A 19025-nucleotide genomic window follows, 5' to 3' on the forward strand; every position below is an offset into this window, starting at 1 on the left:
AGGGGTGAAAGCAGTCTTGCTTTTTCTCCTGCTTTGTGCTTCCCAGTGCAGAAGAAAGATGAAGCATCCCCCCAGCATATCCACCTCTGGGCATCTCTGACACCCCTAGAGTCTTGATTTGTTTCTGAACGTGCTGATGTCTTACCAAACAATCCACTGAGTCCCAGGTTTTGCAGAGTCCAGAAGATCGTCTCGACCCTAGACCCATTAGTTTTGGGCAGAGGCTCTGAATCACAGAATCCTAGAAGGGTTTGAATTGGAAAGGACCTTAAAGGTCATCATGTCCTAAGCCCCATGCCATGGGCAGGACACCTTCAGGACACTGACCAGGCTGCCCAGAGCTGTGAGCAGCTCCAGGGAGGTGTTCCAGCCACCGATGCCCAGAGGGGTTTTGCTGATTCCAGTTGGGAGCAGCAGAGCTCAGCACCTCGCCCAGCTCTAACCCATCTCACCTTGACATCAAAGTCATCCTTTCCCTGCCTGAGCAGCCTCTGTGAATCCAGGATGAGGTGCAGAGACACAGGACAGAGCCTTTGGAAGTGGGGCAAACCTGGAGCATCCCTTCGTGTCTGTTGGCAGCCAGGAAGCCGTGGTGACCCCTGAGGTGGTCCAGAGCTGTCACCCCCTCCAGCAGCTCCTCAAGCACACATCCACTGCTCCTAAACCCCCAAAACCCCTCACATCCCTGCAGGCAGGGCCTCCTCACCACATCCCTCCCGTCTCAGCAGAGACAGGAGGTAAGTGTCTCTTTATTTATTGAAGATGTTTGTACACGGCAGCTGGGAAAGGTCAGGCTGGAGCCGTGCTGTCCCGGGGGGGAGGCGTTTTCATTATCCCCTTCTCAGGTTGCTTGTTAAGGCCATTTAGCATGACAGTCTGATGTGTCACCAGCAGCCTGGTGCCATCTCTCCCTTGACACTCTGCTCCCCTTCCTCCTTTCTTTTCCCATTGCCAATTTTTTTCTTTTCCCCCCTTTTCCAGGGAACAACTGCATTTCTAGTCTTTTGGGGTGTTTTCCCCCATTTTTAGGGTGTTATTTTGCTCTGAATGCCAACGTCCTTGTCCAGGCACTGTCAGAAGCAATCAGGGCTCTGATCACCTCACGCCTCTGGGAGGTGGTGCCTCTTTTTAAAGTCGGGATATATTAGGGTAGAAATTGTCAATAAATTACAGACTTAGAGCTGGCATGTGGAGAGGCAGGAAAGGAAAACCGTGTCACCTGGGGAAAATAGAGCCCAGCTTCTGCAATGCCTAACTGAGGCAGCATGTAAAGAGAATGGAATGTGTATGGGGAGGGGACAAGGGAGGAGCAGCAGGAGCATTCCCCTGGAGGGCATCCCCTCCTGAAAGCTGTGGGTGAGAGGTGACACTTGGGGACCACAGGAACCCCCATGCTACACATCACACCGGGCTCCTGGGGCCGTGCATCCCATGGGGACAGGAGATAATCTCTCCCCACTGTGCTCTTCACCCCTTTTTCTCCCCACTGCAGGAGCATGAGGCTGCTCTGTCCCTCTCCACAGCTCCCAGTCTTGGGGTGCAGCTCCCCAGTCACAGCCTGAGGACAGCAGAGCTGAGCAGCCCAGGGGGAGTGTGGGGACAGGCACTGCATCCCACTGCATCCCACTGCATCCCACTGCATCCCACTGCATCCCACTACATCCCTTTTCTCCCTGCTGCCCTTTGGGCTGGCACCAGCCCATGCTGCCTCCAGCTCTCCCAACCCTGTACAATGTTTTATTTTCATCACCTGCTGTCGGTCCCTGGCAAAGGAGGGCTGTGAGGAGAGGTGTGGAAGGAACTGTTCCCACGGCCACTGCTCCACGGCCACTGTGCAGGGAGAAGCCTAATGGGTGGGCTGGCAGCACTGCCCCCAGCCCTGGGTGGTGCTCATGGTGCAGAGTGGGATCAGAGGGGCTGGGAGTGGAGTCTCAGAGCTCACACAGGCTCGGTTTGAGACATTCTGGTATTTTCTTTGCCCATGCCTGTGCTGCCCCTCCTCATCTGGGGTCATGTGCTGCGAATTTTCAGGGATGTCACTTAGTTTTGAAGCTGAACTGCTGTGAACTCAATTTGCCAATTTGGTAAGTGCTATGGGCAATATCGGGATGTAATTTAATTAAGCTATCCCCTTTTTATAGAGTTCAGGGAGCATTTGCCTACTAATTTTAGCACTAGGTTTGCTCCAGCTTTACTCTGGACACAGATTCACAAATCATGACATGTTGTTAATCTCTACCAGTCAACAGTTTATTAATTTGCTGAGGACCACAGAAGTATATAATCAGTGGTTCATCAATCAAGGCTAAATCCAACAAATGTTCCAGGCAGGTACTGAGCGTAAAATATACATGCAGCCTTGTAAGCAATTAATACAAGCACAGAGCTGGAGCTGAGTGCCTCAACCAGGGAGCAGCACAAATCTCAAAGATTTCTTATTCCTTTTATGTATAATCATCATCTGTTACCAGTTCTTCATGCCCTTAATACGGCTTCCAGTAATTCTGCGAGGACTGGGATGCATTTATCTCTGGGTTTTTAGTGGCGTGGGCTCTGCCATCACCTAATTGTTTGGCCTTAAAAGGTCTTGGTTAAAAAGTCGAGGGCGGATTGCTCGTGCTGGAGCCTGGCTGAGTCTCCTTGGGCTGATGATGGGGAGGAGAGAGGGCATCGCTTTACTCAGTTAAAATCCTCCTTTTTAGGCATCACCTGAAGACTCTAAAGCCTCTCCAGCAGGATTCCCCACCTGCCATCCTCCAGTTCCCATAGGATCCTTTTTCCCCCCCATCCCATGGTTTTCTGTTAGTTTTGTGTGTACCCAGTAGATGGCATGAGTGCATAAAGGGTTTCTGCAGTTCTTTTCTTATCGGAGGCCTTTTTTTTTATTCAGGTACTTTTAAGAATTATCAGCTGCAACCTTGCCAAAGACCTTGGCATCACTATCTGGGGCCTTGTGCTTGAACCCTAACGTAACTAAACAGCCCCCAAGCTCTAGAAAACCTGATCCCATACTGCTTTTTCTAGCTGCACTCTAGAACTGCTTATGGATCTGGTCAAACTGTGGGAATTTCCCAAGAAAACAAAACCCCAGTGAATCTCTTGGAATCCAGTGACTCTGTTGAGTCCCGTGTGTGTTTTGTGCCATCTTGCAGGGATCACAGCAAACCTGGAGAAAGTGTGCTGGAGGAATAATTCAGACTTTATCCTATAAATGAAATATTACTGATCTTTTCTGCTGGCACTGTGGTAGCTGCACAGCCTGGAGGGAGGATGCTGAAGGAGGGAAAATGCTTAACCCTCATGTGTTGGTGATTCATAATTTGAGATGAAAACCTGTGAATTGGCCCCGAGAGACTGAAGGAAACACCTGCATCATGGCTTAAATTCAGGTTTCCCCAGCTGTCTCTTAGATTGGCTTCGCTCCCTGGTGCCAGACCTCTCACCCACCTGAGGAGAAGGGGGGGTTGCTTCCATGTACTGCCCGGTGACCAGGTGGGTTTTGAGCCTAGGAAGGCAGGATTACAGCCTTATTGAAAATAAGAGGAGTGAAGTTTTTTTTTTTTTTTTTTTTTTTTTTTTGTTTTTGTTTTTGTTTTTGTTTTTTTGGTTTGGTTTGGTTTTTTTTCCCAAAGCAATGGAAGCTTTGGTCTTAGCACATGAGCTGGGCAAGAAGATGCTCTGTTCTCTTCCAGTGCGTTTTGGCATCCTCAGCATCACTGTGGGAGGAGGCAGCAGCAGGTCCAGGTGTCTGAGCCCTATGGTGCCTCCCGGGATGGGGTCTCCTCACTGTGAGGACCACCTGGAGAAGCAGAAGGGCATGAGCTGCCTCGCTGGGGGTGAGGAAGGCAGCTCGGGTTCCTGGGCCAGGAATTACCAGAATTAGTCCCGTGTTTGTTTAAGGTGTGAGAGCCTGACTGCAGCAGGGGGGCAGGTGCTGTGGGCTGAGGGTTCTGTAGCATCTGTGTGCCTGCAGATTGGTGAGTTAGTTCCTTAAGTCCCCTTAGAGGAGCCAAGGATGTGGATGTGGAAGGGCTAAAGCAGGGCTGTGCTCCAGGAGCCATCCCACCTTGGGAGAGGTGTTGGCAAGAGCTGGCAGAGCCTTGCCCAGCCTGGGCACTGTGTTCTGCTGTTCTGCACAGACATTAAACCCTGCTCATCCTCACAGGCTCAGGTGCCTCTGGCAGAGATTTATTTCTAGTCTGAGCACGAAAACAGTGCTGTTAGCCTACATGAACGACCTGAGCTGCTCCTCCCTGCCATGGTGGGGTCAGCCCATCACAAAGCAGGGAATTTGGCTCAGCAGGATGCAGGAGGGACAAAATCTACCAGAGGATCACTCAAGGAAGCTGTGGCTTGTGGTGACACTGGTGTGGTGATGGTCCCAGCCTCTTTAGACACAGCAGGAGGAGAAATTTGGCATGGTCCACACAGCATATAAGCCTTAGCACAGCTGGTTTGGGGCTAATCCTTCCCTTGCTCTCTCCCACCTCAGAATGAGGGGCTGTTCCTCACTGCTGCAGAGTGTGGCAGAGAAATGGCTTAATTTAGGAGTGTAACCATTTTGGGGAGAAATGGGATTAGAAATGATGGAGCAGAGCAGTGGCTACTGCCTTTGTCTCCTCCTTCCAGCACAAGTGCCATGGTTTTGCTTGGGAGACATTTAGGGAAGCTACTCAGAGCTGGCTTAGGGACCATGGAGAGATGCTTTGAAATTATGTGGGTGATGCTAAGAACTTTTTTCCTGGGGGGAGATGGGATGATTGGGAGTTTCAGTCCAAACCAAAATGCTGTGCAGAAATGCCTTACATACATGAAAATTCCAAAATACTTTGGTTCAAAACATTTCCCTTCTATAAAGGAGAAGGAAATGTTTAAATGCACCATTATCATCTGGAGCTTTGTTTTATATTGCCTTATCCCAGTGTACAGCCTGAAATAAAAACAAAATTAGGTGATGGAAACCAAAACATTTCAACCTTGTCAAAATTAAATGCTCTCCTAATTTCCCAATGAGTTTTGAGATGTAATTGATGGAATCCCACAAAGCACTTAAGCTTCATCAAATCTGCATTTTTCTGACAGACAATTGTTCATTGAAAAATAAAAACTTACCCATCCCTGCCTTGAGAGGCACCTAGCTAATTCTGGAAGAGAGGCACACACCAGGGTGGGGGGAGATGAGGAAACCAGCCTCTCCTAATCCCTTTAAAGTCTCGCTGGCTCCCTGGAGCAGAGCTGACTCCTTTTGTACATTGTGGTTGGAAGCAGAAGCCCCCCGAGCTCATCAGCAAGGCCCCCTCCAAGGAACCTGTGGTTTTGGATTTTATCTCATTAATCCAGGTAAATACCTGTGCTGAAAATGGGATTTGAGGAGGGAAGAGGTGGAGGCTGTTGGGGTCAGGGCTGGTGGTGGGTGGGAGCAAACCTCCTGCCTGTGCTTTCAGAGGGGGTTTGCATCTCGTGGGCAAGGTTTAAAGCAAGGGGAATAGCTCGAGAAGCACCAAGGTGAGCTGGAAGTCTCTGCCTGCACAGGGAAGGAGTGGTTTGGATGCTAAAAGCCCTGTTTTCTCCTCTAGTGGCTTCTTCAGCAGCGCTCCTTGAGGGCTTGGCCAGTGCCCCTCTGCTCCTCAGCAGCCTGGGATGCTTCGTGTGCTGTGGTCACAGCTGGCTTGGGGCTTTGGGGTTGCTTTGGGATGGAGGATTTGTGCTGTAGTAGTTTTGTGGCTGGGCTGCACCCTGATGGGTGAGTCGGGTGGGGCAGGGGCTGGATTTCTGTTTCTCTGAAGGTTTTTGGGGGTGCCAGCTTCTGTTGTGCCTGAGAATGCCCTGACAGGCAGGAGATGCCAGCACACCCCAAAACAGGCTCTTGGTGACTTCTGGAAGGGAAGCAGATTTCCTTGCTCCAGGAACATTTCTTCCTGTGGGCAAGGCATCCCACCAGCTGCTTGAAACAAATCCCTCCCTCTTGGAGCTGGGGTGCACACAGACACAGAGAGACCTGCCTGGGAAGTTCACTTGGTGGTGGCCAGAGGTGAGGAGATGCTGCCTCACCTCCCCCTTGGATCTCCCACCCCACTTTCACAGAGGGACCAGGCTGGGAAGCACAAGCAGCATGCTCTTGGGAGCCTGCAAGACAGATGGATTTGATTTTCTGAGGCTAAAATAATGATTGATGATCTTTAAAGGGAAAATGAAGCAGGGGAAAAGGAGGGAGGGGGAGAAAGAGTGGGAAGATAATGACTGTTATTTCAGAAAATGGTTGTAATGCTCTCCTCTGGGAAGGATTTTCCCCCCTCAGCAGGGTGTCAGGAAGGGCTCTGCCACAGCTGGGGTTTGTACGGACATCCCTGCCCTGAGGGGGCTCTTGGAGAGCCTTTTAGCAGCCAGCGTTTTGGCCCTGTTTTATCAAAATATTGGTAGTGGAGGGATAAATCTCAGACACAGAAACTGAGCGGCATACAGCCAGGCTCTGTCCTACTGCTGCTGAGGAGCTTTGCTCATCAGGGGCCTTCTGACTCAAGAAAACAAGGCAGAATAAGCTAAAATTGTCCATATATATATATATATGGACACAGAAAGGTTTAGTGCATTTGTATCATTTCTGAGCTCCAACAAGCAAATAAACACATGCCAGTGCACAGACAGGAGCTCATTAAAATGCTGGCACTTGCTTGCACCTTAGCAGTGTCTTGGATTAATGTTTTTGTCTCCTGCTGAGGAGGTTCCTGGGTGAGGACTCGGCACAAAGGGGGGTCATTAGGGCCTTTGGAAATGGTCCTTGGTGCTCTGTGGCACTGAGCCACCAGCTGGCTGTGCTGCCTGGGGCCAGCAGTGCTAGGGATGCAGCCTGGGGTCCTGGGTCTCACTTCTGGAGGCATCCAGGCATGAGAATGGTGCCTGGAGCAGCACTGGGAGTGGGGTTTGGTGGCAGCTTCCCTCTGTGGATTCAAACTCGTCTGTAACCAGAGCATCACCTCCAGCACCTGACGCTGAAGGCTCTGACTAGAAGCCTGCTGTTGTTGGGAAAACAGAGTGGAATAACAAAAAGGGGCAGTTTACTCTCTACAGAAACACTTAATAAAGTATTCTGTTTTTTTAAACTTAATACTGGAGGAGAGGAGCTGAGCTGAGCAGCTCTGGCAGGCAGCTCGGATGGAGGAGAGCGGATGTGCTCCCACCTGGGGATCTGTGTCAGTAATGATTTGCCTTCCAGTGACCCCTCACCCATCTTGTGCTAACGAGCTTTGCAAACGAGAAAGTGAGCAAAGGCTCCTTTTTCACTTTACATGAGCAGGGACTTGTCCGGGTGTTTATTTTCCTAAGGCACAATCTCACACAGGTTTTGGTGTGTGCTTGTGTTCCTTCCTCCAAAGATGATCCTCCTCCCATTGTGTTTGCCCTGGGGGTGCTGCTGGGCAGAGGAGCTGTGCCCAGTGCTGGTGGCAGGAGGCCACACACAGTGCTGGGGTGGCAGCAGTGGGCACAGGTATCCCATTTTGTTCCAAACCACAGCTCCTGTGTATCAGTGAGGCTGGATCTGGTGTGTTCCCAGGGGTGTCTGTGAACATGTGGCAGCAGGCTCTGCCAAATTTGCCACTCCGTGTCACTTTGGAGATGTCATTTAAAAGAGAAAAAAAGCCTGTTTTGCAAAACAACAGATAAAAATAGCACTTCCTATTCAGCACATCCATTCCCCATGAGTACTCAAAATTCATGTGCTGACTGCAATCACAGGAATAAGGACCTGTGTGCTCTGGGATGGGAGGGGATGGGCTGGTGTCCAGCTGTGCCATCAGCCAAACCACACGGAGCTGCTGGTGGCTCCTTCTCCTCAGACCCCTTGGCAGCAGCAGGGTCTGAGGGCTGGAGCTGAGGGTCATGTTTAGCCTTCAGGACCTGTATTATCAGTGATAACACAGAACAAGAAAAGGAAGTTTTCTTTTCCAATGCCAAGAGCAATTTTCAGGGTTGTCTGTCAGCACAGAGAAATCAGTTCGCTTCTGCATAGATGGAGTGGATTTGCAAGACCGTGGAATTATATTTGTATGGTAACAGCTTCTCCTTGGATTTTGAGCAGACCATGAGCTGGAGTCTCCCTCTAGGTCTCCTTTTCCTCTCCATAGCATGGATTAAGCACCTTTTCCCAAGCTCTGAGCTGTATTTCCTGGTCAGCTCCATGGATAAAGGATGGGCTGGGAATTGGAAGTGAACGCATGCAATATGAGTCTAACGTGGTAAACCACAAACAGCTTTTTCTTTTGAATCTCTGGGTAGCAGTGTGTGGGATCCCTTTGCTTCCTGGCTCAATAAATCCATGTGTGGATGAGGGGTGTGCAGAGGTGTTTGCCCAGGACCTGCTGGGGCACCAGCTTTCCTCCCACCAGGGTGGGACATGCCACCTGTGCTCGCCCAGACAGAGTTATTGACCGAGTTGCTTATTGATTTTGTAATCATTTTCCAACAGAGCCCCCCGTCCTGTGTCACTGCCAAGGCAGATTGCAAATTGAACTGCACCTGAATTGATGGGGCATTGATTAAAACTCACCGTAATTATTGGTTCTCTGCTGCCCAAGCTAGGCAAATCAATGTCAGCAACAGCAGATCTGTTCCTTTATAAAAGCACAGTGTACACAGGGTGACTGCTGGCTTTCCAAACTCATCCAGAAGCCCAGGCTGATCCATCAGGGGGTCGGGATTAGCACAAAGTGGCTTTTTACATGGCCATTTCTGACTCCTGTGGGCAAGAACATAGATGCACTCAAATGGACTTCAGTTTTCCCCCAGTCTGATCTACCAGTGGGGCATCCCGATGGGAAATCCTCTGCTCCAGGGGCAGGGAGGTGTGTTACCAAGATTTATAAGCCCAGAGAAGCTGTAGCTGCCCCAGGCAGTATCCAAGGCCAGGTTGGAGAGGGCTTGGAGCAACCTGGGATAGTGGGAGGCATCCCTGCCCATGGCAGGGGAGTTGAGCTGATTTTTAAGGTCCTCTCCCACTCAAACTATTCTGTGATTTATTGTGTTCAGTAAGTGCTTCATCCAATGCAAAACCCTTCATGGAGAGGCTGGTGTTGCCTGGCCAGTACTAATTGCCAAGTTTGCTGATTCCCCTGGCTCTCCTGGGCAGGGCCACGTGCCGAGGTTTCGCGTTGGCTCCCAAAGCTTTGTGTCCCTGGAGAGCTCCGTGCTGCAGCACAGCAGCTGGCTGGAGAGGCAGCTCTGCTCTGAGCAGGGATGGATGTGGAGAGACAGGAGCGCTTTCTTTTGCAAATGCTGTGCTGAGCTATTTGCCTGCTGTAATTAATGACTATTAGGATGCATAATTATGAACTGAAAGGAAACGCGTTTCCTGGTGGTTAAGAGCCCAAACTGGAGGAATATCCCAAGGGTGGCCTCAAGCAGAGTAGGACGAAGGGAGGGAGGGCTTTGCTGACCCACTAACCCAGTCACAGGGAAAGAACCATCTTCTTCCTCTGTGGGCTGGAGAAGGTGCTGAGCTCAGCACGTGGATCCGTGCCAAGGCAAGAATTCCAAGTGACCTGACCGAAAAGCCGTGGCTGATCCTCTGGCTGTGGTCTTGCATCTCCTGCTGCCTTACAGTCCCATCCAGTTGCCTTCAGCACCCTGGAAGATCCCTCAGGATTTCCAGAGGGATCTCGAGCAGAGCCCTGCCCTCCCCTGTCCCCGTGGGTGTGGGGAGGGCAGCAGAGGGGCGGCTGCAGAGCCGTGAAGCAGAGATGCTGTTTGCAGCCAGACCTCCCCGTGTCCTCCAGGGAGATCTCTCTGCCAGTTTGCACAGCTCTGCTCTTACAGCAGACAAGGAGGAGATAAGAGCTGTATCTGCAGATGCACAAACGCTCTCATCCTGCTGCTGCTTCCCAGGCAGCTCTGGGCACAGATTGCTCTCGGTGTCCTCTCCTCCATCATTGTTCTGTGTATGCATCTGGGAAGCTCCTGCTCCCAAATCTGCTGCTGCTTCCTGCTGCTAATTCCAGAGCTGTGTCTTTGGGACTGTGCCTGCTCTGCAAGGATGGACAGCATCCTATTCCAGAGCCCTTTGCTGCCAGGATCCTTTGGGTGGAAAAGCCTTGTTCCTTCCCTTCTCGCCTCACCCAGTGTCCACAGGGATGGTGATGAGGTGTGTAAGCTTCAGAGCTGAGGGCACAGGAGGCTGTGAGGGATCTGAGGGACAACTGGCACAGAGATCAGCACATCCCAGTTGCTGCAGATGGGGCAGAAGCAGTTTGGATGCTGCTGCTGTAGGAAGTGGCACAGGGTTTTTGGGAGATGGAGAGAAAGATGGGGATGAATTTTATAACAGGGTAGGACATCTAAACCTCCCTTCCTTAAACTGAAGGAAGGGAGATTTTGATCAGATGTTAGGATGAAATTCTTCCCTGTGAGGGAAGTGAGCCCAGAGCAGCTGTGGCTGCCCCTGGATCCCTGGCAGTGCCCAAGCCAGGCTGGACAGGGCTGGGAGCAGCCTGGGACAGTGGGAGGGGTCCCTGCCATGGCAGTAGGGCTGGAACTGAATGGTCTTTAGAGCTCTCTTCCAACCCAAACATTCTATAATTCTGTGATGGCTCAGAGGGAGCCAGGAGCCCCTAAAGCCCCTTTCTGCTCTCCCTGTTTGCTTCCTAAGTAGCCAAGGGTGAGCGAGGCTCGGCAGCCCATCTCCCATCAGGACCCTGCTGGTGTCAGTGAACGCAAGGTCCAGGGTCTCCTGAACTTTTATTAATATGTACAGCATTTTGCTCACATGGAAAATTGATTTTCTTTTTGAAGCACGAACTGTAGTGGTTTTATAACCTTTCTTCTGCTTGACAAAGGCCATTTATAAACTGCCTTCATGACTACCTGTGCCATCTCCAGTCTAACTCATCTTCAAGAAATTCCATAATGCATTTTTAATTGTGAGCTGCTCCCAGACCAGATTTATTTATTTTTTCAAGGACTGGCCTTTTTGTTTTTGTTTGTGTGCATGTCTGTTTGGTGAAAAGGGATAAATAACCAAAGTGGAAGTGTGCTTTAATCTGGGTGACAATTTATTGACAGCATTTGCCATCTGCTGGCTTTTATCTTTTGGGGCAAAGATAACAAGCTGGGGAAGAACTGGAATTAAAAATTAGAGCCATGATTCCCTCAGCTGTGGAAAACTTATGAGCGTGGGCTGCCATCCTGGCTGCCCCCAGTCCTGCTTCTGCCACGAGCTGGTCCTGCCCACAGCAGGCATCGAGATCCTTTTGGGCATGATGCCAAGGCCATGCTTGCTGACCTGCCTGGCACGGGTTGAGATGGATTTCTAGGTCATTCCGAAGCCCTGAGATGGTTCTCTGTGTCAGTCCCAGGTGTTGAGGTGTTTATTTCTGGGTTGCACGGGATTTTTTTGCATTTTGGAGGAACAGAGAGCAAACACAGGGGGTTGTGAAGTTTTACCCCACACTGGCTTGAGGCTTTATTGCCGTGTAGTTTTGCTACCCCAAGGATTTCACCCTCTCCCAGAGGGAGGATGAGGGGGGAGGCATTGCCAGCAGACCAAATCTGTGCCCCACAACCCTTACCCCTTTCCCAAGGGCCGTGTGAGTTGATGCAGGGCTGCCCCATCCATCTCCCAGGACAAACTCATCTCCTTCAGCTGGAAAAGGAGTTCAGCAGTGCTGGTTCTGAGGGGCCAGGGGCTGCAGGGTGGGGGAGGACCCCCAGGTGACCTTTCCCGTGTCCTGTCTCACTGCAGTGCCCCGAGGAGCTGCGGCCCATGAAGGATGGCACCGGCTGCTACGATTACTCCAAAGGGATCGACTGTTCCGACGGCTTCAACGGCGGCTGCGAGCAGCTGTGCCTCCAGCAGACCCTTCCCCTGCCCCACGACCCCTCCTCCAGCACCATCTTCATGTTCTGTGGGTGAGTCCCCTCTGCTCAGCTCTGGGAGTTGAGACAGCCACATACTGTCGGAATCTGTGGCATTGATGATCCCGAGATTGTAGAAAGTTTTTGGTTTTTTGCCCCATTGCCAAAGCAGAAGCCATAATTGGTCTGTGCTGGTTTCAAGGTTGTTTATTCTGTTTATCTCTCACATGTTCTGCTGCCCTGCCCAGCTCTGTCCTGCAGGGCAGCGTGTGGGGCTCTGCCCTCAGTGGGATGTTACAAACATTAAATACCAGAAACTCCCTGGGCTGGATTTACAAGAACGTGCCAATATCTGTCACCTACGTTGGACAGTGTGTCCCCAGCCTGAACCAACAGAAAAATGCCAACACCACAGTGAAACATGGAGGGCATGAAGAAGGAGAAAAAGGACAAGGCACACCCAATTTCCTCCATCTTGTCCCCTTTGGACCCCTCATCTAGAATCCTAAAATTTTACTTTTGCACCCGTGCCACACTTAATTATTACTGATATCAAACACTTAGATCTTGTAATTCATCCTGTAAGATTGAAAACTCTTTTCCATGGGCAGAGATCACAGCCAGTGTCTCTGGGGGCTCTGTCCAGGGGGGTTTCTGACCCCTGCCAGGGTCCCAGACCTTCCAGGGCAGCCAGAGGGAAGGTCTGGATTCTTACACAATACAAAGAAGCAGAAGGCTTCAAACTGTTTTTATTCTAGCATGCATGCTTTTTATACATTCTTACAAACTCATAACTTACACTTTACTCATTGGTCAGGAAATGCGAAGTGCTCATTGGAACAGGCAGTGGCAGGTTTCTCTTATTTCTTCTTCTTTCTTTCTTGGTTTCTATGTCAATGACCTTGGTAGAAAATTCTGCCATGGAGCCTCTTATCACACTTCTCTCTGGCTCACAGGAGTCACTGTAAAACCTCTTCCACAGTCAGTCCCCTCCAAGGCTTCTCAACGAGTAACCTCTTCCTATAATTATTGTTTTGTTACTATACATCAAGCTGCAGGTTATCTGTGCTTGATGACAGCCAATGTTCTTTATCCAAGGAACAGCAGTATCCATATCTGCATGTTCAAATAACACTTGCTGATATTCTTCTGGCATGACTTGCTCTGTCATAGCCTTGGCCATTGGAGTTCTCTTGGGAATTACCAATGGTGGGTGCAAAGCCTGAGCTAAAACAGTTCTTCATTACAATTTGCTAAAACAAGGGATGGATAAATTATAAGCCTCAAAATACTGCTTCTGTCTTTACCTATAATCAAAAATTCATGTCTTTCCCACCATGTTCCAGTAATTCCTGTGGGAATTACCACATGATTTTCATGCGCCTCATCTCCATCCCTGCCACCTCCTGTGCCACCCATCCCAACCCAGCCTGGAGCTGGGTGTCCAAGAAAAAGGCTGTTGATGGAGCTGACTTCCAGCAGGGAATAGAGGCACCTGGTGTTCCTGAGGGAAGTGTGAGGAGCAGTGTGAGCAGATGCACCTTCCTTCTCTCCCCCACTGTGTGACAGTACAGTGTGATCTGTGACTCACTGTGGAGGGACCCAAAAATTGTACATTGTGTGTTGGAGGGGAAGGTGTAGGATTTGTTTAAAAAATACTACTTTTAAAATTTACTTTTTTTTTTTTTTCCTCCCCTGTGCCTCCCTTAAAAATAGAGTCTCATCTCTGATTTTGGCCAGGATCTTATAATCCTACACAATTTAGCATTTTCTCTCAGGAAGATCTCCCTGGCTGCAGTGTGCTCTAAAAGGAGCTGTGATTATCTGGCTTTATGCTGCACAGCTGCAGCCATCCATCGCCTGCCCCAGCCCCACGGCTGGCTCACCCTCTCAGGCACACTCAGGAACACGTCCCAGTGTGACAGATTAGGATGAAGAAGAGGGAAAAAAGCCCTTTTGGAAAGAAAATGCCCACAAGCAAGAAGGGGAGTGAATTCCTAGCAGTAACTCTGAGGAGCATCCGTCAAGTCCTGATGCCTGCAGGTGCAACAAAGACCTCACACAGCTCTGACTGCTGCTGGTCCCTGGGAAGAGCAGCCCAGGGAGCTCTGCCTGTGCCAGTTTCTCCTTTATTTATCCCATTTTTGCTGCTTTGTTTCTTTTTTTTTTTTTTCCACCCCACTACCTTCTTTATTATTGTTTAGCAGCGCAGAGTGACCAAGTCACCAAAACAGAGCACGTTGTCTGCTCTGTGCCTGAAGAAGGGGTTAGAAATTCATGTGGGCACCAGCATCCTTTGTCTGGGGAGGGTCTAGAAAGTCTTGGGACATTCCATGGTCTCCACCCACACAAATCTGCATTTCAGCCTTGCATCCTCAAGGACAGAGACTCTTTCCTTTTTTTTTATTATTTTTTTTCCCCTTCTTTTTTCATAATCCCTTTTCAAGGCTGAGCTGCACTTGGGAGCAGGCAAGGAAAAGTGTGACAGACAAGTGGGAGTTCTGCTTGCAGTAAAATGCAGTAGAGGAAAGGGAGAGGGAAGCAAGCCTGGGTAGAGGTGGGGTTGGTGTTAAGCACTGGGGCTGTGGGGAGGAAGGAGCAGGGAGGGAACAGAGGATTTCCAGTATGGTGGGAACTGACAAAAAGGCTGGTGGCAGAGGAGGAGAGGCAGAATGGCACATTTATAAAAGATTCCACCGAGGTCTCCAGTGTCTGCAGTTAAACCACATCCCTGCTGCTTGCCTCAGTTTCTCTTCCTGTCAGTTGAAGATGAACATGTGAATTTTACCCAGAATTGGCTTGAAAGTGGGATCAAAGGGCAGAGGAGCAGCCAGGCTGGAGCTGCTTCCTTGCAGAAGGGTATTTCTAGGTGGAAGAAGGGGCAGGGCTTGATTTTGCTTTGCTGTGGTGTGGGAAATGTTTGTACCCGAGCTCAGGCACACAGTGGGCTCAGCTCTACTCTCCAGCACAGCATGGAATCATGGAATGGTTTAGGTTGGAAGGGACCTGAAAGCTCCTCTTATTCCACCCCCCTGCCTTGGGCAGGGACACCTTCGCTCAGACCTGGGTGCTCCAAGCCCCTGCCAACCTCACTGCGGGCAAGGGGCCACGCTGCTACAGGAGGGAGGGGAACCAAGCCCCCACTCACTGGTCACCCAACCCAGCCAGGGCAGGGGATTTGGGCTCTGGGACCCTTCACGTGCCCAAACAACAGCTGCGGGTGTCGGTGGTGCTTGGCTGGGCTCAGCAGGGGCTCTGGGGTGGGTTGCTCTGTGCCTGGCTCATCTCCCGTGGTGCCCCACAGGTGTGTGGAGGAGTACAAGCTGGCCCCGGATGGGAAGTCCTGCCTGATGCTGTCTGACATCTGCGAGGGCCCCAAGTGCCTCAAGTCGGAGGCCAAGTTCAATGACACCCTTTTTGGGGAGATGCTGCACGGCTACAACAACAGGAGCCAGCACGTCAACCAAGGGCAGGTGTTCCAGATGACCTTCAGGTATGTCCTGGTTCTGCTCCTAGTTTTGGGAATACCAGGCTGGTGAGCTGGGACTGAGGTCCAGTGGGACAGAGCCAGCATCTCTGAATTGCTCATGAGGGGAAGAGAGCCAGAGGATAAAAGCACCCGTGGCTTTCCTGCCTGCTCATTGTTCCCTCTGGCAGCAGCACAGGACCCCCTGGGCTGGTCTGTGTCTTGTCAGGATGAAGCACATCCAGCTGTGCTCTGTGGGCCTGTCTCAGGAGAATTGTCTCATCTCTTTCCAAACACTGATGTCTTCCATCTCCATCATATCCTGCAACAACGAGTTGTTTGCTTATGTGCAGTGTGAAAGAGCATTTCCTTTGCTGTGTTTGCAGCCCGTGCCAGCTGGATTTATTCAGTGCCCCCATCACAGCGCTGGGAGGAGCTGTGGATATAGCAGGATAAATAATGTAAATGAGCTGAAGGTAAATGCCTTCACCTTGCAGGGCTCACAGAGGAGAGCTTGCTGAATTCAGGGCTGGCAGGTGACTTATTTAGTTATTTTCCTTCAGATCTTCTGACTGCAGCTGTGTTTTTATTAGGTGTAAGCCAGGGTGGCTCTGTAAGTTCCCAAGCAGCAGCACTGATCAGAGTCAGGAGAGGATGCAGCCCACACCCCTCCCAGGCACAGCTCTGCCTGCCCAGCACCTCTTTATTTCCTCTTCAGGCACCAGCACATCATTGCTGCCTCTGATTTTAGTTGGAGCTGTGGGTCCTCATCCCTGCTGCCCACACAAAACCTTCCCTGGCTGTGGATTCAAGCTGAGCTCTGGCCTTCTGCTCTCTTGATGACAGAGGCATCACAAGCTGCATCAGCAAAAGCTTTTGCTGGGAGTGAGAACTGACAAGACACAAAGGCAATTTTCCCAGCAGACTCCTCTTTGCTTTCTCTCCCTCACGTTAGAATTGTCAGAGGAATCATCAGAGCAGAGCCAGGGCTGCAGAGATGAAGTTTTCCATGAGCTGGTGGCTCTAAGGGATGTTTTGTTGTTTCCAAGTAGCAAATGGATCCCCTGTTCTCAGGGCTGAATTCCATCTGGAAGCACACAAGGATTCTCTGTGGGGCTGATAAGTTTATCCTGGGGCACATGGCTTCTTCAAGTCTTCCCCTCTGAGGGCACCCTGGGGATGGCAGCTTTGGGCAGTCCTGAGCTGGACCAGGAGCAGTTCCTGCCAGGTTGCCCTTGGAATAAAACACCTGTATTGTAAATGTAGGCAAACCCAATGGGAAGAAATGTTGATGTCTGACTCAGTTCAGAAGGCTGAATGATATTTTTATTATAACTACGCTAAAATACATTAATCTACTATATAAAAGGAGGATACTCAAAGTACATCTACTTGCTCTAACACATCTCGTGTCCCTCTCTGAGAGCCCAGCCCCAGGTGGGTTGGATTGGCCATCAGGCTCAAACAAACCTCACCAGAATCCAACCAAGCAATCACCCCAGGTAAACAATTCTCCAAACACATTCCCCATAGGAAAAACAAGGAGCAGAAATATAAATTGTTTTCTCTTTTATTTCTCTCTGTGCACCTCTATGAAAAATCCTGAGAGGGAGAGAAATGTGCTTGCCACACACCTGAGGTGTTGGGATGGCACCTTCCAGGGGCAGAAGGCTCTCCCTGGGGGGAGTGATGGGTTTTGTGGTTAAAAATGGGCTGTTAGTCCTCCTTGCCAGGGCTGGCACCACTCCTGCCCTGCTGGCTGGGCTGTGCAGCGGGGAGAAGCTTTTCCCAGAGAGGAGCTGTGCAGTGACAGCCAAATTCTTTGTACAACCTGCTGTCACACACAGGGGTTGCAGTCTCTTTAGTCCCAGAATTAGAATTGATTTCAGAATTAGAGGGTTTTTTTGTGATTGCTGAACACTGGAGCATTCTACAGATTGTTTGTTGTCTTAATGTGGCTTTTTTGTAATAGTTTTTACTAATTTTTTGAGAGCACTTAGTGGTTTTTTTTTTTAGGGATTACTGGTTTACTTATATTAGGTTGTTTTCTAAGTTAATTTTAGTGTAGTGAGTGCTTTTGTGACTAATAAAAAACATACTTTTATTTTTGTTCTCTATTGAGATGAGATTTTTTTTCTTTACATTGTGATGAGTTTTCTCTAATGAAGGGATGAAAAGCTGTAGTTTTGTTTTCTGTTTTTTGTAATGACAATTATATGTTTACTTTGTAAATACAATGTAGTTCTTTTAAGCTTTGTGAGGGAGCTTAAAGGTGTTATTAATTTTTATTTTTCAGGCTAAAACACAGAAGAAGTAGCTGTGATGTTTGTGTTTGTGCCTAACATGTTTATAGTTGTAATTGTTTTGTTATTGTATGTTAAGTTAGCAGCAGTGAGGGCAGGAGAAAGGTCTGGAACTGGAGCAGCCTGCCAAGCTGCCCACGTGCTGCAGGCTGTGCCGTGCCATGAAGTGGCTCTGCAGAGCTCACAGCACATGGTGCTCCAGAAATGCTTCCAGCAGGCTGGAGGGTCAGCACAGCTGCCCTTTTCCCATCGGAGTGAGGCTCCAAAAGCAGCAGGCAGTGATGAGAAGGGCTCAGCTCCCTGCCTGCAGCATCCTCCCCCAGGGCCGGGCTGCCAGGGGTGTCTGCAGGTCACGGTGTAGAAGCACCATTACATCATCCCCTAACAAGGGAAGAGAAGGAGGTTAATGGAGAAGAAATTATTAACTAAAAGATGTAATTTGCCTCTGATTTTCATAGATATTCAAGAACCTCTCTGAGCATTAAGACACCAGCTGTTAGAGAAGCCCTTAATTTGGTGCATTTGAAACATAGCAGGAAGCTGCCTAATACTAGGGATTAAAAGCCTGTTTCTGCGAAGTAGGAGCAAGAACCTGCTATCAGAACAAGGGGCTGAGTATTTTAGAGGGATTTATGACTGCTGGGATCCTTTAGCTATGCAGATGTGACAATCTTTTGAATGGTGTCTGCTTCCCATGTCGCCACATCTTCAGTGTCTTTAATAAATAGGATATTCTCAATCTGCCAGGCATGTCAGCATGGGGCTGGGAGGGAGCCTTTGTGCTGGGAAAAGCTGCCTTGCACACCCTGGCCTGGGCAACACTTACCAGTTACTGCAGAATTTCCATCCCCTGGGGGTCAGGGAGGTCTCTCTGCCACCTAAGGGGCTGCAGCACTGATTAATTGGAGTCTCTGCCCTTCTGGTGGCTGCAGAATGGGCCAGGTTCCATGGAAGGAACCACTTTGGGTTATCTGGTCCAATTGGAGCACAGGGCACAGGATTGCATCCAGGCAGTTCTTGAATAATCCAGTGAGGGGGACTCCACACCCTCTCTGGGCAATCTGTTCAGTGCTTGGTCACTGCACAGTGAAGAAGTTTCTGCCCATTGCCTCTGTCTGGTCCTGTTGCTGGGCATCACTGAGCAGAGCCTGGTCCATCCTCTTGGCACCCTCCTGGCTGTGCTCAGCACAGCAGTGGGAGGATCAGGTGTAGCAGTGATGGCTTTATGGTGTCTGCCCAGCTGGGAAGGCTGGGGATGTGCAGTGGGTACCTGCAGGATGCAGAGCACAGGTGGGTGTGGAGATGCAGCACAGCTTGGCAGCTCTGAGGCCTCGGACCAACATGTGGTTGCATTCAGTGCTGCTTCAGATTTTGTGTCTCCCCTTTAATAGATGTCATTTCATCCTAAGGGC

At 50.0% G+C, this 19025-nt stretch overlaps 1 protein-coding gene across 1 annotated transcript in view; it reads left to right on the forward strand.

The window, feature by feature from the left end:
* Window positions 1-19025, forward strand: part of ASTN2 (astrotactin 2) — a 334716-nt gene that overhangs the window by 183685 nt on the left and 132006 nt on the right. Inside the window, exons 12-13 of the mRNA XM_021551387.2 lie at window positions 11732-11898; window positions 15149-15337. Coding sequence (XP_021407062.1) covers window positions 11732-11898; window positions 15149-15337 — 356 coding nt within the window. The remainder of the gene's footprint in view (window positions 1-11731; window positions 11899-15148; window positions 15338-19025) is intronic.

Source organism: Lonchura striata, chromosome 22, assembly GCF_046129695.1.
Source record: "Lonchura striata isolate bLonStr1 chromosome 22, bLonStr1.mat, whole genome shotgun sequence".
Classification (NCBI taxonomy): domain Eukaryota; kingdom Metazoa; phylum Chordata; class Aves; order Passeriformes; family Estrildidae; genus Lonchura; species Lonchura striata.